We start from the raw sequence: 18,053 nt of genomic DNA, 5'->3' as shown, positions 1-18,053 counted from the left end.
ACGTTGCTCTCTGCACCCAAGATGTGTTTTTCTTACGTGCTGCTAACAAGCTGGAAGTCCACAGTTGGGAGAGAATGCCAACCAATCAGAGGGCCTATGTAGAAGCATGATATAGAGTGTTGCACAGGGCAACCCACTGCTGTTATTCTGCCATATTCTGTATTATACCCATTTAGCGGTACTCCAAGGCTTGCTACCAGATAAGGGGCATCCAGTAATGTTACTAATACTAATATGATATATAGGCCCATATGATCCCTTAACCAATCCCTCCCTTCAATAGGTTTTACAGTTTGCCACGTAGGATGACACCATAGATGACATATCAAGGTATAAAGCCTTTGTGTAATCAAAGTTGAAGTGCGAGTGTGAGGACTGCAGTTTTTTTCACCAGATCGCCTTACTTTATTCTGAGCTGATAAAATAAAGTAGTACTTTGCCATATTCTTTGAGTCTGTCTGGTTATTTGGGTCTGATATCATTATTGGTCATTTCCTCTAGCACATGAGACACTTCAAGGTGCTAGAGCACATTCCCGTAGAAGTTCTGAGGGAGATCTAAATGTCTATGTGCCCCTTTAGGGTCTTATAGGAGTTGTAACATTCACCATGCACTCCCAATCCAGAACATCATTCAGACCCCCATGAGAGTGGGGGGCATCTCACAGTTCAAAGAAAACTGACTGGTGTCTCAGAACATTCACCAGGCATATGAAGAACTGTTACTCAGCCAACTTTAAGGTTTCTTAGGTTTCTTAGGATATGAACCAGGGAACCTTTAGGGAGTTTTACATTAGGTTGTCTTGGGATGTTTACCCAACTACTTTTAGAGAGTTCTCAAGGAGCTGGTATCTGGCCCACTTTAGGGTGTGTTAGCATCTGTTTCAGGCAGCTTTCCAGAAGTTCTAGAACTGGTACCTGGCCCATTTTATGGTGTGTTGGGATATGTATCAGGCAGCTTGTAGTAGTGACTTTTCTAGAACCAGTACCTGGCCCATTTTATGGTGTTAGGAACTGTACCAGGCATCTTGTAGGGACTTCTAGAACCAGTAACTGGCCCATTTTATGGTGCGTTAGGATCTGTACCAAGTAGCTTGTAAGGAGTCTAGTACTGATGTTGATTTGCCAACAGCCCTAGCCCTTAATCCCCAAATGGGCCTGGTTTTCTGTTGTTGTGTCCTTCCACTTCTTTCTTCCCAACAGTTCTTTGAGGTGACCGGGACCATCGTTTCATCCTTTTTCACTGTCTGATTTCCACAGTTCACGTCTCATCTTTTAGGTTGTCTGCTCTATTTTGGCCCCGCCATTGGGGTAATACACTTTCAACAGGCATCCTCAGTAGATTGGGACAGCAACTGCCTTCTAAGGTTCAGGGCAGGTCTACCAGAAGAATCGCTGCCACCGGGGGAAAGGCTAAGCGGGTCCAGATTTCTGACATTTCAAGGCAGCCACTTGGCCTTCCCATCCTGGGGTTTTCATCCCGATCCTACCAGCTGATCAGACTTTGATGTCTGCTTGAATCCTGTAGACTTGAATGGGATGTGTAGATTAATGAAGACTTCCGCTAAGTGATCAGAGCAGCTCCAGTGTAAAGCAGAACCTTCGCGAGCGAGTTTAGGCAGATATTCTTAAATTCTTTCTGGAACTTTCTGGGATCATTTCAGGTTGAGGGCCAGAATCCTTCTGCCTGCTGATCAGTTGACCTCTCTGCGGCAGCTGCTCAGGCATGATCATAGGCATTTAAATGGCGCGGCTTTACTTGCAGAAATGTCGACGTAAACTACGTGAATGCCGGTGCACACCGCCCACCCCCACCCCTAGGGCCCTGTGGATCCTGAAGACAGAGGCATATGGTGGCGATCATGCACAGATATTAAACTGCAGGAGGGCAGAGCGTGTTTACATATTTCCCTTCCAAACCCAGGAAGGAATGCAGCTGATCACAGATGGCAAATGCTCCTGAAGTGAGGCCCAAGTCAGGAAGGAATGCCCCACAGCCACAACTCCTGCACCATCACCACGTGCCACCTCTGCATTCTTATGCCGTGTAGCCTGCTGCAAATGGCATCCGAGTAACAGGCTTGCCAGCTCGTTCAGTCATGAGCAGCTTACACAGAGTTAATCCCTGAAAGGCTAGCCCCCACCCAGGCACTGCATGCCCCCGAAGCACTAGTTCATTCTATGGAAGCACAAAAGACATAAACCCACCGGGTCCTTTGTTTTCAGTACAGCTGACTGAGCAGGCGTTAACCATCACCACGCCGGGGAGAGGCTTAGCAACCAAGTATACAACATGCAAGGCCTCCCTTCCTGGCTCATTATCTCAGCTTTGCTCACAGTCGCAAGGACAGGCCTTCCGTGTTGAAGTAACTGCGCAGAGCTCGCTGTCAGGGTCCAACCTCCACTCCCAGTGAGCACGGGGGAGCTTCTAGGTCGGCCATATTGCCCTGACTCAGTCACAGTGAGTCTACCCGTGCCCACCGGGAAGACTGCCTGCCGGTAACAGCCGTAAGGTCATATCACTGCACTTCCACAGTCTCTGCTCACAGACAGTAGACTGGCTTACTCAGTGTCAGAGCGGGGCACCAATAAAAAGGTGGCCCACCCTTACAAATGGCAGCTAGTTCCCTTTGAGGCAAAATGTTTAAGTCATGTTCAAGGGCAATTATGTTTGTTAAAATGGGTTGCAAATTGTGCATTGTAAATACTTGTTTGGTAACTGTGATCAAAACTACGAGCTGCTCAGTAAAGTAACTCATCACCTGGCAAGGGTTACTACAGCGCTGCAGTACACATCCGCCATTTTACTGGATTATTTATCAACCCCATAGGGCTAAAAACCTGAGTTGGCACTTTGGGGACTTGGGCATGCAACCACAGATGCCAGCAGCAGGCACCAAACTTAATAGGCTGCTTGACCCATCCCCCCTGACAACTTCCAAGTAGACAACCTGCTATCCTGTATGTTGACCGGAGGCTGCCTCACGATTCTGTCCAAAGAACCCGGACGGCAAGCAGAAAATGGCATTGCTTGTCCAGTCAATTCCCAGGACGGTACAGAAATGAATAGAGCTCAAATTGTCTCTTTGGGACACCAACAGGAAAGAGGACTATGCACACTGTGATGAAGCCAGAACCTGGACTCCATCCCAAGATCTAGAGGGCATCTTCAGCCAGGGAAAGATGGCCTATTAGGGTAATGCCGGTGAGTTAACACCAAATACACACTGGTATTACTAGATCTCTCAGCTTCCTTTGACTCCATCAACCACCGCATCCTGATAAAAAACCCTGGAAGAAATAGGGCTCACTAACACAGCACCGCTCTGGATCAAATATTTCCTTGCAGAAAGGACAGAAATGATCTGGCTGAAGCCTTTCAAATCCACGCCACTGGATTCCTCCTGTGGAGTACCCCAAGGTTTTTTCACTATCTCTTCAACATTTACATGACACTGCTAATCAAACTCATCAAAAGACATAGGCCCTCATTACGACCCTGGCGGAGTGGGTTTACGCCAGCGGTATTCGCGGCGGACCCGTCCGCCCTACTACGAGTTCCCGTAGCGCCATGGAGCCGTTTTCCGCCTGGTTTTTCCGGGCGGAGAAATCCATGGCGCTACGGGACCTTGATGTTAATTACGCCACCGTATTTTACGGTGGCGTAATTAACGCCTTCCCCACTCCCATTATACCCTATGGGGCAAAAATGGGAATGGGGAAGGGTAAAATGGGGAATGGGGATTTACCGCCCCGCCAAGGTCGGCATGGGGCGGTAAATCCGCCAACCCCCATGGCGCTATTGGCAGCTTTCCGCCGTGCTCCATGGTGCATATTGCACCACGATCTCCGCCAGGGTCGTAATGAGGGCCATAGACTAACATGCTATGACTACTCAGATAATACATAAATCATCTTCAAATTCAGTGGCATACAAGAAGAGAACGCACAACTAGGAGGGTGTCTCAAGGAGCTCTACCAATGGATGAACATTAACAAACTCAAAATCAACCCTAACAAAACTGAAATCATGATTACACTGGAAGACAAAAGGAAATATCCAACACATGCCATGGCCAACCGAACTGGGAAACCCACTGACACCATCCAAAGCTGTAAAAAATCTTGGAATCATCCCGTACAACGGGTTAATACTTGAACATCAAGTCAATGCAATAATCCAAACATGTTTTTACCTCCCACAACCAATAAAAAAGATCTTATAATTAATCTCCTTCACACACAAAACACTAGCCTTCATATACCTGCTATGTCCAGGATTGATAATGCTAACAGCATATACCTCGGAATGTCAGAACGCCTGCTGAACAAACTACAGCGAATACAGAATTCGGCACCCAGACTTCTCCTCAAACTCAGCAGAAGAGACCACATCACACCCGCTCTCAGGATGCTACATTGGCTCCCCGTCAAAAAGAGAATATCTTTCAAAAACCCGGTGCATAACAAACAGAGCAGTATGTGACCAAGGAGCGGACTTCATCCAGAAGACATTCTCTGTTTTCAAACCAGCCAGAACCCTGAGATCCATCAACAACGTCTGCCTTGAACCCTAATCATACACAAAGAAAAAAGCTGGGTAGTTCAGCATTCTCATGCTTAGCCACAATCTGTGGAACTCCCTCCCCAGGAAAACTAGAACCATTGAGGACCATACAAAATTCAGGAACTTGCTGAAAACCTGGCTGTTCAACTCCGAGCACAACAAAACCAACTGACCGATGCCGGCACACCGCACAACCTAGCAAGCATGGGAAAAAGAAGAAGCAAACAGAAAAAACAAGTTAAGGTTAAGACCAAAGAGAAGCACTGCACCCCCCACAACCCAACCCAACCAAAGAACATCCGAGCAAAGTGAAGGTAATAAACTGGAATCGCCAGGGAATAAGGCCCAGGGAAATCCAGGGATGGAAATGGGGGAACAGAGACTCACCACCAGACATGCCACGAGTAAGGGCTAACAAGAGGAAGCTAGACCAAGCATCAACCATGCCCCTTCCAGAAACCTAAGCTCTGCAAGGAATCCAGTCAAAGAACCTCCTACTCATAAGGGCAAAAAAGAGGGAACTACATTTAGCACCAACCCTGCCCAAATTAGAAACCTAAAACTCCTTAGGGGAATCCAGCCGAAGAACCACCTGCCCGCAGCTGATCACCCTCGGGACAGAGCACCAGCACCCAGCCAGATATAGAGCCAGTGATCAGAGTTCAGGGTGCCAATGCAGTAGAAGTGCAGCATTGGAACCCATCGCCTCAGAGGCGACCTCACTGATATAACTAGAAAAGGCAATGGGAGGATGGGTAGGTACTTGTAATCAACTGGAAAAAGCTTAATATCTGCTGCTAACAAAAACTAGTACTAACACTCAACCCTCTGCACACACCTCTAACATACTGCCCTGCAGATAACCAGAACTCCTCCATATAAACTGAAGCTGCCAACAGCCCATCACAGCTCCCTTGGTCTTGTTTCCGCTCCTCCCACCAACTAACAGTATAACAACCTTTAATATTAACATCAGGCTGTACATGTTAAAAAGTATTGCTATGTCCTCCAGCCATGTGCCTGGTATTTGTTTCGTATGTTCCCCCTCGCCCTCCAGGTAGACCTCGTTCACTCCAACAGTGCTATGCAAGCACACCTCACCCTAGAACTGCCCCTGTGTCCTGTTATTAATCACGTTCTGCATCATTTCTGTTTGAAATGACACCCGGGTTCCTTCATGAATACAAAATACACCTTGCCACCTGCTTCTCTCTAATGGGCGACATGTTGACCCATCCCTGTACAGGAAGCCACGCTCTGTAAATGGTGGGTGCTATATTGGAGAAACCACCACCTATCGCTGCAAAGTGTTTACTAGTGGCTAAATTCCAATACAGCAGTGTATGGACAGGACATCCATTTCTCTTTTGAAGGTTTTCTCAATTTCCTTGGGGTGTAAGGTCTCGGATGTTGGGGTGTGTGTGGACTGCTGGACTGCAGGAAGGAGCAGAGCCCAGTCTGAGCTGGCTCTTCCCATCACCCCCCCTCCGCACCCCCCCCCTCTGACATGGTCCAGTAATGCGTCAGCATGAGAGCATCAACTGATATGGCAGCAGTGCAAGGTCCCCGAGAGGCAGAAATCATCACCTGGAGACGTGCAGTCCTTCACATGCGTGGTCATTCCTTTAGCCATCCCTTGAAAGGGTGATCTCAACAGAGGAAGACCCAAACTGGATCAACAACTAGTAGACCCCGTTTCCTCATTGAGACCCCCGGGAAATACCTTGGATGAAGCCCGCTGGATCATAACATAGTGTTTGGTGGCGTGTCACACATATGCAAGTTGTTTCCGAGATGGTTACAAGCCGTGCCTGGTGGTTGGGTTGTGGGTCTTCCGCCTTCACTCTCTCATCCCCAGCCCCTGCCTACCTTATCAGACCCTCACATTCTGCCTCTGCCCAGCCCCAGTCACACCACTTTGTTAGCCCTCTCTCCTCTCGGCCGTCACTATCAATCCACCTCCCTCCTTGCTACCCATCACTTAGCCATGGCTGCACCATTCCCAAAACCCATAAACCCACCACTTTGATCTTCCCCAACTCCCCTCTTCACCAGCCCCATCTCTCCCCTCACCATGGCAACCTCATCAACCAAGCACAATGCCTCGCCATCTGCAATCAGCCTGTAACATTATCACTCCATGTGCCCAGCTCATCCCTTCTTCATGCCTTCTCCCCTCAGCCTTTCATTTCACCACCCCCCCCTTACTTTGCCATTAACATTTCCCCAGCCCGTCCTTATCATTCCCATCTCTACGGCCCCCTCAAAGTATATTACCATATCTCCTCAATGTATCGTTGCCACTCCCCCAGCTTCCCTCTTCACCATCCCCATCTCCTCTGTCCATGCACTTCCCATCAATTAACATGCCTTACCATTTTACCTCCTCCCATCACATCATCATTCTCATCATCCAGCCCATCCTTGTCTCAATGCAATCTCCCCAGAGGCCACCATTTCACCATTAGCATCCCTCCTCGTTCCCTCACTTTACCATCCCCACCTAGCCATACGTTTCCCTTCACATTTACCCAGCCCATCCTTCTCATTTCCATTTCCTCTCATCCCCTTAATTTACAATTCCCATTCCTCCTCACTTTATGTTTCCCACTCCACCAGCTCATCTCTCCGCCATTCCCATTCCCCTTAACATGTCCATTCCATCAATCCACATGTGTTATCATTTTCCCTCCGCCCATCACACATCTCCGTTCCCATCTGGCCAGCCCATCCCTTCATCATTGCCATAGCCCATGAGCCCATCATTTTAGCATTCCTTTCACTGTACCATTCTCATCTTTCCATACCTTCCCATTCCCGTTTTCCCCAGCCCATCCTTATCAAAGCATTCTCCTCTGAGTCCCTCATTGTACCGTTATCAATACTTTACCATTCTCATCTCTTGTAACTGCACCTTTTCCAAACCCATCCCAATACTTCACCATTCCACTATCCCCTCAGTTTACCATCCCCATCACTCTACCCTTCCAATTTCTCCTTACTTTCGATTCCCATCTCCGCCTGTCATCTTCACCTCAGTCCCTCACTTAACCACCCCCATCTCCACATTCTTTACCATTCCCATGTCTATAGCTTTACAATCCTATTTCTCGACAAAAAAAACAATCTGTTGCCTCACCAGTCTGGTCACCCCTCAGTTAAATATCCCTATCATTTTACTGCTCTGATCTAGCCTCGCTTAGTCCCATTCCACAGCCCATCACTTAAGTATTCCCATCGGCCCAAAATTCACTATTGCCATATTTCCTCAATTTACCATCCCCATCTCCCCTTACCTTGCCATTCCCATCCATGCCCTTCAGACCATTTGCAGTCATTGCCCTTCCCATTCACTTTACCATTCCCCTCAGTATCCCTTTCCCATTTCCCCTCACTGAACCATGCCCATCACTCCTCACTGTACCTTCCTCATCTTCCTCTCATACACTTATCTTCTGACTGTATATTACCATCTCCCCCAATGCCCTATTCTGATCTCAATGTACCATCCCCATCTCCCCGGCATTCCCATATCCGTTCAGCCCCTCGCTGGTGCAATCCCATTTCCCCTCCCCATATTCTTCCATCACGGTCTTGCTATCTCCGTTTCCTGCGACCCTTCAGGGCTCCCACAGGCACTCCAAAACTCTGCCCTTTCCACTAGAAAAGAGACTCCGCTTAGACTCACACATGGGCTGCTCTGGGTCCAAGCAGCTGAGGCAAGAATGGGGGTGGGGGTGGGGGTATTGACTGTAGGGAGTCGAAGCTTTCCTTCCGGCTGGGAGTCTTTTTCAGGCATTACATGCATGTGGTAACTGTTATCCACGGATGGCCACCGATGATGCAAGTTCACCCTTCCCACACACCAACAGGCTCCTCGTACTTTGCTGTAAACCGGAAGTACTCGAAGCAGATGCTGAGGAGAGGCACCCTCACCACGGGGAGACATCTCCTTTGTTTTAGTAGCTGCATCGCGGAGCGACGCCACACGTTATGGCGAACCTCCCTTTTGAGGTTGGTGTATAGGATGGATACAGGCACCTCAGTGATTTTGAAAAAAACAGACAAACGCTGCGTTTCGTTCGTTGCGTGTGTATTACTGCATTACAGCCGGGAATCTTATATAGCAGAACCTCACTTCCGTCCGAGACCAACGCGTGGTGTCCTCTACATAGCGCGGTCCTCGGGCTGTACCGCCTCTTGGCGCTACCCGGCACAGCAGGATGTTCGTGCACGGTCACGTTTATATAGCAGAACCTCACTTCCGTCCGAGGCGAGGCCAAAGCGTGGTGTCCTCTACATAGCGAGGTCCTCGGGCTGTACCGCCTCTTGGCGCTAACCCGGCACAGCAGGATGTTCGTGCACGGTCACGTTTCACTACCACCATGAAGGATGCCTGAGCTGCTGCACTGGGCGATGCTGTGCGCCCATCCGCGCTGAGTAAAGCCCAGGAGGCACCAGTGGTGTTGCGAGGTCTGGAAGAGATCCGGGGGGCTATGCTAATGTTGGGACTAGCTAGCCTTCTGGCTGTAGATAGACCCCGAGCTTCTATCCGGGGCTTCAACCAAAAGACATGGGGCTATAGCCCCCTCGGCCCCCACCCTAGCAAGGCCTCTGGACCACTGCAGCTGGTGGCAGCCGCACGCCTGCAGTGAGATGCAGGCCCGCGTTTCCTTGCACTGCTGCCAGAGGCAGCACCCACTCCCCCTCATAGTACTCAACGGAGAAACAGCTATGACAAAAAACACTGAAGTATGTTGTACATCCTGGTTCCGAGCTTTAGACCGAATGGCCCCCAGGCGCCCTGGAGGCGTCGAAAGCAACCGGGCAACTAAGGGGAAACAGAGGTCGCAAGGCGAGATGACCTTGCTGCTTTATAGCGCTATGGGCGCCCATTACTGTAGGTTCTTGGCACTAGATCAGCGTGGTGCGTGCGTATACATCACTGAACCCTGAGTGGTTGTTTAATCGTAACTGTCGCTCTAACCTGATTATGGAAGTGTGGCCTAAACACACAGCAGATAATAACTAAGGTATCTCCAGCGAGTGCACGGCCTGCGTGGTGGGATTTCGGGGCCCCGTGCTGCTGCCAGTCCATGGTCGATGGAAGACCGCGTTCCTTGGAGCTGTGGTGCATGTTAAACACACCGCCTTGCCTTCACTGCTCACGGGCGGTGCAGCTACAAAGGGCTGCGGCAAAAGCCCAGAACAGAGCCGCTAAAAACATAACTGAATGCACATATCGACCGGGAAGCTGCCTTTCAAGTCAAAGGCAGCGCGCAGTCTGGCCAGATAGCTCAGCAGTCTGGGGCACCTGTTGCAGAGCTGTGAGCGCACGCGCCTGCCGTCACGAATTGCGCGCGACTGCCCTCCTCCCATATCCCTAGACCTTGAAACGGGAACCCGTGCGTTGGTATGGCACACGTGCCCATAGGGGGAGCCCTCTATTCACGCGACGTGGCATTCTTAGGAAGCACACCTCTGTGCACATCACTCGTGTGCCTCCGTTCTGGGGCACAGCCATTCGCGTCACATAGATGCATTTGCCCTGGCTTGGTTTTCTGATTTGCCCATTATCGTGTTTCCTCTCCCTCTTTTTTGGGTGCAAGTTGGCCACTTTCGGGGGAGATGGTGTGCCGTCAGACAGGTCACGTGAAACAGCGGGACCACTCCCGCAGTCCAATATGTGTCCTCTATAAGCCATGGAATGTTTACATACCCCCCCCCCCCCCAAGGGAAATGTGAGCCTGCTATGAGCCCTACACTTTTTGCACCCCCCACCCAATGCAGTGTGAGTCTTCTTGTAAACCCTGTAGTTCTGACAATCTTCCCCAGTGCAGTGGGAGTCTTCTTGTAAACCCTGTAGTTCTGACAATCTTCCCCAGTGCAGTGGGAGTCTGTTGTGAGCCCCGTGCTTGTGTGACACTCTCCCCCGGTGCAGTGGGAGTCTGCTGTAAGCCCTGTGTTTGTAACAATCTCCCCGGTGCAGTGGGAGTCTGCTGTAAGCTCTGTGCTTGTGACATTCTCCCCTGGTGCAGTGGGAGTCTGTTTTAAGCCCTGTGCTTGTGACACTCTCCCCAGGAACAGTGGGAGTCTGCTGTAAGCCGTGTACTTGTGACACTCTCCCCGGTGTTCTGACAATCTCCCCCGGTGCAGTGGGAGTCTGCTGTAAGCCCTGTACTTGTGACACTCTCCCCGGTGTTCTGACAATCTCCCCCGGTGCAGTGGGAGTCTGTTTTAAGCCCTGTGCTTGTGACACTCTCCCCAGGTGCAGTGGGAGTCTGCTGTAAGCCCTGTACTTGTGACACTCTCCCCGGTGTTCTGACAATCTCCCCCGGTGCAGTGGGAGTCTGCTGTAAGGCATGTAGTTTTTGCACTCCCCCAGTGCAGTGTGAGTCTGCTATAGACCCTGTACTTTTTACACTCCCCCACTGCATTGAGTCTGCTATAGGCCCTGTACGTTTTTCACTCCCCCAGTGCAGTGAGTCTGCTATAAGCCCTTCCATTTTTGCACCCCCTCCAGTGAAGTGTGAGTCTGTTGTAAGCCCTGTACTTTTTACACTCCCCCAGTGCAGTGAGTCTGCTATAAGCCCTGCCATTATTGCACCCCCTCCAGTGCAGTGTGAGTCTGCCGTAAACCCTGTACTTTTTACACTCCCCCAGTGCAGTGAGTCTACTATAAGCCCTGTAATGTTTGCACTCACCAGTGGAGCGTGAGTCTGCTATAAGCCCTGCACTTTTTACACTCTCCAGTGCTGTGTGAGTCTGCTATAAGCCCTGCCCTTTTTGCACCCCCTCCAGTGCAGGGTGAGTCTGCTGTAAGCCCTGTACTTGTGACACTCTCCCCCAGTGCAGTGAGTCTGATATAAGTCTTGTACTTTTTTACACTCTCCAGTGCAGTGTGAGTCTGCTATAAGCCCTGCACTTTTTGCACCCCCTCCAGTGCAGTGGAAGTCTGTTGTAATGCCTGTACTTGTGACACTCTCCCCCAGTGCAGTGAGTCTGCTATAAGTCTTGTACTTTTTTACACTCTCCAGTGCAGTGTGAGTCTGCTATACGCCCTGCACTTTTTGCACCCCCTCCAGTGGAGCGTGAGTCTGCCGTAAGCCACGTACTTTCGTTTTTACTGCTGCAGAAGTTTCTATACAGTTCCCTTACTGTGGTGCAGATGTTTGCCGTACCTATCGTGCCTGCTTACCGACAACAACAGCTGCATTTCAAATGAGACAGCGGGTCTTAGAATACAGGGAGGTGGACAGCTTGGAAAAACTGAGCCAGGTGCGAAAACAAAGTCAATTTCTGTCTGTGAAATATTCTGAGTGGCAAATATGACACCTGTTATATATGGCTGCTATTTAGAGAGGGGTATAGGGATCTTTGCGAGAGGAATGGTGTTAAAAGAGTGGGGGCGGGGGGGGGTGTACTGAGAACATATGGAGGAGTGAAACGCATGAGAGAAGGAATCAAAGATGGCCAGCGAGTTGGGGTCATGCGTAGATGTGTATCAGAGGGGTGCATAAGAGAACAATGACGATATATGACAGGAAAGGCGAGGGTATGCAGAGGCATGCAAACAAAGACGGAGGCATATAGCAGATGGGGAATGAGAGGGTGGAGTAAAAAGAGAGGGAAGGGGGAAATGTGAGAGGGAAGGGGGAAATGTGAGAGGGAGGGATGGGGAATGAGAGGGAGAGGTAGAGAATTGATGAGAGGGAGGGGAGGGGAATGAATGAGAGGGAAGGATGGGGGATGAGAGGGAGAGAATGAGAGGGTGGGTGGGGAATGAGAGGGGGGATAGAGAATGAGAGGGATGGGAATGAATGAGAGGGAGGGTTGGGGAATGAAAGTGCGGGGATGGGTTGTGAAAGGGAGAGGTCGATAATTGATGAGAGAGAGAGGGGGATGAATGAGAGAGAGGGGTGCGGATGAGATAATGAGAGGGTGTGGTGGGGAATGAGAGGGGGAGGAGGGGAATGAATGAGAGGGAGGGATGGAGAATAAGAGGTAGAGAATGAGAGGGAGAGGTGGGGAATGAGAGGGAGAGGTGGGGAATGAGAGAGAGAGGTGGGGAATGAATGCGAGAGAGGGATGTGGAATGAGTGAGAGGGAGAGGTGAATGGGAAGGAGGAATGCTTAAATGCAAAGGAACGATGAGATGCAAACACAAGAGAGGAGTGAGGAAGGGGGGTGTTCGGCTGCTTGCCCAGGGCAATGCCAGAGGTTAGGATTCATTCTAGACCTTCCAGCGATAACCGCTTTTGTTTTGTGGATGTAGTTGGGCGAAAAGATATGAGGGGGGAGTTGGAATGCAAATGCGGGAGAGGGAGCAGGAGTGGTGATGAACTGGAAACACTGGACACTGGGTGGGCGGGGGGGGGGGAGTCGGGGAGATAGGGGAGACCAAAGCTAAGGAGGGCAAGAAAGGCGGTGGTTGGGGCCGAGACAGAGCAGACGGAAGGGACCGGAGAGGCTGAAATGGGGTTATAAAGAAGAGAGAGGGACCGGCGGGGGGCAAAGGAGACAGCGGGCAGTGAAGAGAAGGGCAGACAAGTGGGGTGGCAAGCAAGTAGGTGAGCGTGAGATAGAGACATGGGTAAACATGGAGGGGCAGGTCGGCAGATGACGAGGGCAAGGAAGCACGTGCAAGGTGGGCGTCCATGGCAAGGAAACATGTGATATAAGGCTATGGAACACAGGCGAAGAGAGGCATAGAGACCAGGGAGAGGGGCACGATAGAATCAAAGGGCAAAGGCCCCGAGACAGAGGTAAGAGTGAGAGGACAAGGAGGCAGGTTGGGTGAAGAAGAGGCAAGGAGGCGAAGTGAGGGAAGCCAGAGCAACAGAGGCGCACACAGCCAATGACGCATTGCCAAGGAGGCAATGGTGATAGGAGGGCAAGTAGGTAGAAACTAATGACAATGTGGCAAGGAGGAAGAAACGAGGGGGAGGGTATAAAGGCGCAATGCATCAGATGAAAATACGGAGGCAGTGGCGGGGGTCTCTGGAGCAGAGGGAAAGCACAAGGAGGCAGAGGCGAGAGTGAAGGTGGTGACAGGGAGACAGAGGCGAGAGTGAAGGCTGTGACAAGGAGGCAGAGGCAAGAGTGAAGGTGGTGACAAGGAGGCCGAGGCGAGACTGGAGGCAGGGGCAAGAGTGAAGGTGGTGACAAGGAGGCAGAGGCGAGAGTGAAGGGGGTGACAAGGAGGCAGAGGCGAGAGGGAAGGGGGTGTCAAGGAGGCAGGGGGGAGAGTGAAGGCCGTGACAGGGAGGCTGGGGGGAGAGTGAAGGCAGTGACAGGGAGGCAGGGGGAGAGTGAAAGCGGTGACAAGGAGGCAGAGGCAAGAGTGAAGGCAGTGACAGGGAGGCAGAGGCAAGAGTGAAGGCGGTGATAAGGAGGCGGAGGCAAGAGTGAATGTAGTGACAGGGTGGCAGAGGCAAGAGTGAAGGCGGAGGCAGGAGGAGAGAGAAGGCAGTGACAAGGAGGCAGAGGCAAGACTCAAGGCGGTGACAGGGATGCAGGGGGAGAGTGAAGGCAGTGACAAGGAGGCAGAGGCGGGAGTGAAGGTGATGACAAGGAGGCAGAGTCTGGGCAGAGCAAGGTGTTGTACAGGAGGTTGAGAGGACAAAGAGGCAGAGGCAAGAAGGTGAAAAGGGAGGCTAGTGGGTGAACAAGGAAGCAAGGTGCGACACGAAGGGAGAGTCGAGAAGGTAGAACTAGGAGTTCGAGGCGAGAGGAGGGAACATGTAGGACGGGGGGGGCAAGAAAACAATAGAAGGAACAGTCAGGCAAGGGAGACAAGGTGGTAAAGGCAAAATGGGACAAGGAGGCACGGGCAAGACGTGGGAGAAGGAGGCATAGGTGAAGAGTTGAACAAGGATGAATAGCCAGAGACGAAAAGGGGGGACTGGGAGGCAGAGGTTTGACAATGAGGCAAAGGCGGGGCACAATGAGACATAAAGGGAAATGGGGGCGCACACAAGAGGTGAAAGAGGGTGTACCATGAGGAGGAGGGGAGCAGAGGTGAACTGGGCATGAGGCAGCGAACTGCCACGAGGTTTAGGTTAAGAAATGGGGAGACAATAATAAATATGTATGTTAAAAAGGGGGGCTAGTGGACACATTGGGGCGAACCTCACATCGGAGAGAGTGCGGACAGAGAGAAGGGGCGTGGGGGGCTCCTGCAATCTGGGGGTGGGAAGAGCGGTATCAGCAGAGCTGCCTTCTGTTCATTCGTCCGAGCCTCACCTGGAGCTGAACACCGCTGGGCGCGGGGGGGACGCGTCACCGCGTCACCGCAGTAGAGGAGGGTGGAGCCACCCAAGCACCATAGGGAGCAGACAGCCTCAGGTGTTCGTTAACTCTATCTAAACCACTCCTCTCCCAACCGCCATGAGAGGAAATGGATGCGATGCGTGTGTTATGTTCAGATAACTGCACGGTACAACATGAACGAATATGTGCGCCCTGCCTCTCCCTTTTAAGCAGGACATTATAGAGCACCGCATCGAAAGTTACAGCGGGTAGAAGTCTGTGGTATAGAAAACTAAGGCGCTGTTGTGCATTTTAATAACGTGTACTTCATGTAATGAAACAGCGCTTCATGGAGGGGCGAGGGCGTTATTAGCAGCTGTTTCATTGCACCTGTACAAAGTGCACTATCCTGCCCCCGCCCCCCAGGTGCCCTACACTCCAGATTCAAATGCCCACCTGGTGTGATGGATATATTCCTTTCTGTTACCGGCAACTTGCTTCCTACCCCCATAACGCCTCATTTGATGTCTCACCCGTGCAGGCCATCTTCCTTCCAAGCCCCCCTACCTGTGACGAGAAGACACCCCTGATTGACGCCACACATAGACACGAAACCCCTTTCCATTTCACGAACCCCCTGCAGGACCTTGCCAGGCACCCTTCCTTCATTGTACATCGAGTGGGCAAAGCAGTGCCCCTTCCAGACTCCCTCAGCATCACCACCAAGAGTACCCCACACTCCCACCCCACAGGGCACTAACCACATGCATACACCCCCCCCCAGTTTCGGAAATAAATCTACCTCCCCCCACTCCCCCATGCACTACCTCAAGGCAATGTATGTTGTGGCATCCCAGTGGCCACTGGCGCTTAGCCTCCGCCCCCCTGATTGTTTGTCTTTGTGTGGTGTTTTATAGAGAGCCACACTCACCAAAACATGTTTATCACGTCGCTATCGAGGACTAGGCACGCGAGTCGGATTCTAGCAATAGAAGCAAGCGTTTCCGACTGGCCAGGAAGAGGGCTCGGCTGCCTCCACAGGCACTGTCCGAGGCGGGAAACAAAAATGCTTTCCGATTAAAATACAATCAATCCCTGAGGGGTGGGGGTACATATTCCACACAACCTCTGCAAACCACCTGTCGACCCCCTGCCTGCCTCTGCAGAGCGAGCACGGGCGCTTAGTATCATGGACTCTACATTCTGCGTAGCCTCTCGTAACCCACCCCCACCCCCCCCGCGCTGTGCAGTCCGCTGCTTCCCAGGTTCCCGTTTATTTAATCCACACCTGGCCAGCACCCCCCTCCCCGCCTCCTCCACCCACCGTGAATTCCCGAATCTAAATTGAACGTCATCTCTCAACCATCGCCATCAGGAGCTACACCCCCTTTTCTGTGGACAGAGAACCCTGCACGGGGGGGGGGGGCGATTGCTTGTTTATATATTTATGTCCCTGGCGGAATGACACTTTGGGCTCCCTCTGGTTAGAGAGGGGGGGTAACCCCTAAACTACCTACTCCCCACCGCACCAGAATACTCCTCCCCGCTCACCCCTACCTCTCAAACTCCACAGACAAGCGCTGAACCCCACCACCAGGCAAGCATTACAAGACTCCTCCCCGCATACACCCCCGACTCCCGAAACACACCTGGATCAGGTAACCCCCATTCCCCCGACGCCCCAGTTCCCGGGCAGGCAGGTCTCTCCCCCCTCCATCCTCAAAGCCCACACCAGTCTCCTAAAGCAACCTCTGCCCTCAATCTGCCCCTTTCTCGCCCCACACGGGGGGTGGCACTGCCACTCGCACTCCCCAGGCCAGAAAGTAAACAGGGCAGGATGCACGGCTCGCTCACCTGGGAAGAATGAGGCAACCAGCCAGAATGTCATCGTCCTCAAGAGGCGGGCCGCCCCCGAGCAGCGAGACCCCATCCCCGAAGACATGTCGGCCTGGAGCCGGCTCTGGCGGGAGATCCGTGCGGCACAACAACGAGTTTCCAAAATCCGGGCAAAAACCGGTACGGACTCCCAAAAACTCCCGAGGGTTCGGGGCCAGTCTCTCCCTCCCGCAGCCAGTCGGGGTCTGTGATCTGTCTCCCCTGCTTGCTCAAGCTCTGGCGGATGTGTCGCCCTCTACAGAGATGCCCGGTTCCGACGGGCGCCGCTAGCAGGCTGGGGTGGCTTCCAGAGGCGGTATCTCCCAGTTTGGGTCCGGGTTCGAAATCCGCTCCCGGATCAGAGAACGCATTTCGCGTATGAGGTCCAGTTCGAAGAATCCCGACTGCCCGCGCCTCGAGTGATCGATGAGTGACGAATATCCCTTATCTGCCGTTCATGTCTTCCGTGGTGCGCACCAACCCTGCGTGTTGCGCACTGATGCGCCAGGCGAATCCGGAGCGGGCGCAGTTATGCGCAGGGACCAGGCTCGCGCACCCGCGTGTCTCTGAGGTCTGTCCCAGCGCTCGCTTCTCGCTCGCCTTGGGGTGTCTGCACTGCTCTACGCAGGATGTCTTCCTGTGCGTCCAGAGCTCCCGCCACCCCCTGTATCTGTCTTCCTCCCGGTTCTGTACCCCGTTCCAACTCTCTCTGCAGACTCTTGCTTGCCTTCCACGAGAGTTCCCCTTCTCTCTCAACAGGGTCTCCGCCACTGTTCTAACTGGGTTTTCTGGCGTTCCTCTGGAGTCCTTCCACTCGTTCCCTGGGGCGGTGGGTCCCTGTCCCCCCTCTCAGGGTGCCGGGCTTGTGCAAGAAGGCTGGCGGGGTCCCAGTCCTGGAAGGCGCTCTGCTGCTGGTTTGAGAAGTGTGCGGGCTGCAGCGGTCTCTGGAGCGCTGCCCCGCTGCCTGCAGTGAGCTGTGTGGCGGATTTCGCTCCTGTGACTCTCTGCTGGAGCCTCCTCCCCGTCCACAGCCTGCAGGTCTCCCCCTCTCGCCTGCGCCGTCTCTCTCTCTCTCCCCCCGGAGCGTCCTGTCTGTCTCTCTCCGCACTGCCTCTCTCCTTCCCGCCCCCCCCCTCCTCTTTCCAGCTCTCCCCCCTCACTATGATGTCAGTACATGGAAAGCAGCAGTAGAGGGAGGGCACTCGGGCTTAACCCTTCGCAGCCCGAGCCTGATGCTGACATGGACACTCTCCACCGAAACCAAAGCTACACCCCTTCCCTTCCCCAGACCCGGGGGTTGTGAGCCCTCTGTCCCGGTGGGAGATAACAGACTGGTGAAGTCATCTTTCTTTCTTTCACCC

The 18,053-nt window shown here is 52.4% G+C and overlaps 1 protein-coding gene across 3 annotated transcripts in view; it reads right to left on the bottom strand.

The window, feature by feature from the left end:
* The window catches only part of NECTIN1 (nectin cell adhesion molecule 1), a 1,024,691-nt gene extending 1,006,877 nt beyond the window's left edge, over nt 1-17,814 (bottom strand). For 2 of the 3 annotated variants that reach the window (XM_069614350.1, XM_069614352.1), the window contains exon 1: nt 16,672-17,814. In XM_069614350.1, the coding sequence (XP_069470451.1) occupies nt 16,672-16,759 (88 nt within the window). In that variant the 5' untranslated portion in view covers nt 16,760-17,814. The remainder of the gene's footprint in view (nt 1-16,671) is intronic. The other variant, XM_069614351.1, reaches the window with a different exon arrangement.
* Between the last annotated feature and the right edge of the window lie 239 nt (nt 17,815-18,053).

The sequence above is a fragment of the Ambystoma mexicanum genome, chromosome 9 (genome assembly GCF_040938575.1).
Source record: "Ambystoma mexicanum isolate Mex_15411 chromosome 9, UKY_AmexF1_1, whole genome shotgun sequence".
NCBI lineage: Eukaryota > Metazoa > Chordata > Amphibia > Caudata > Ambystomatidae > Ambystoma > Ambystoma mexicanum.
Note: the sequence above shows the minus strand (reverse complement) of the source record. Positions and strands in the feature narration are given on the sequence as shown.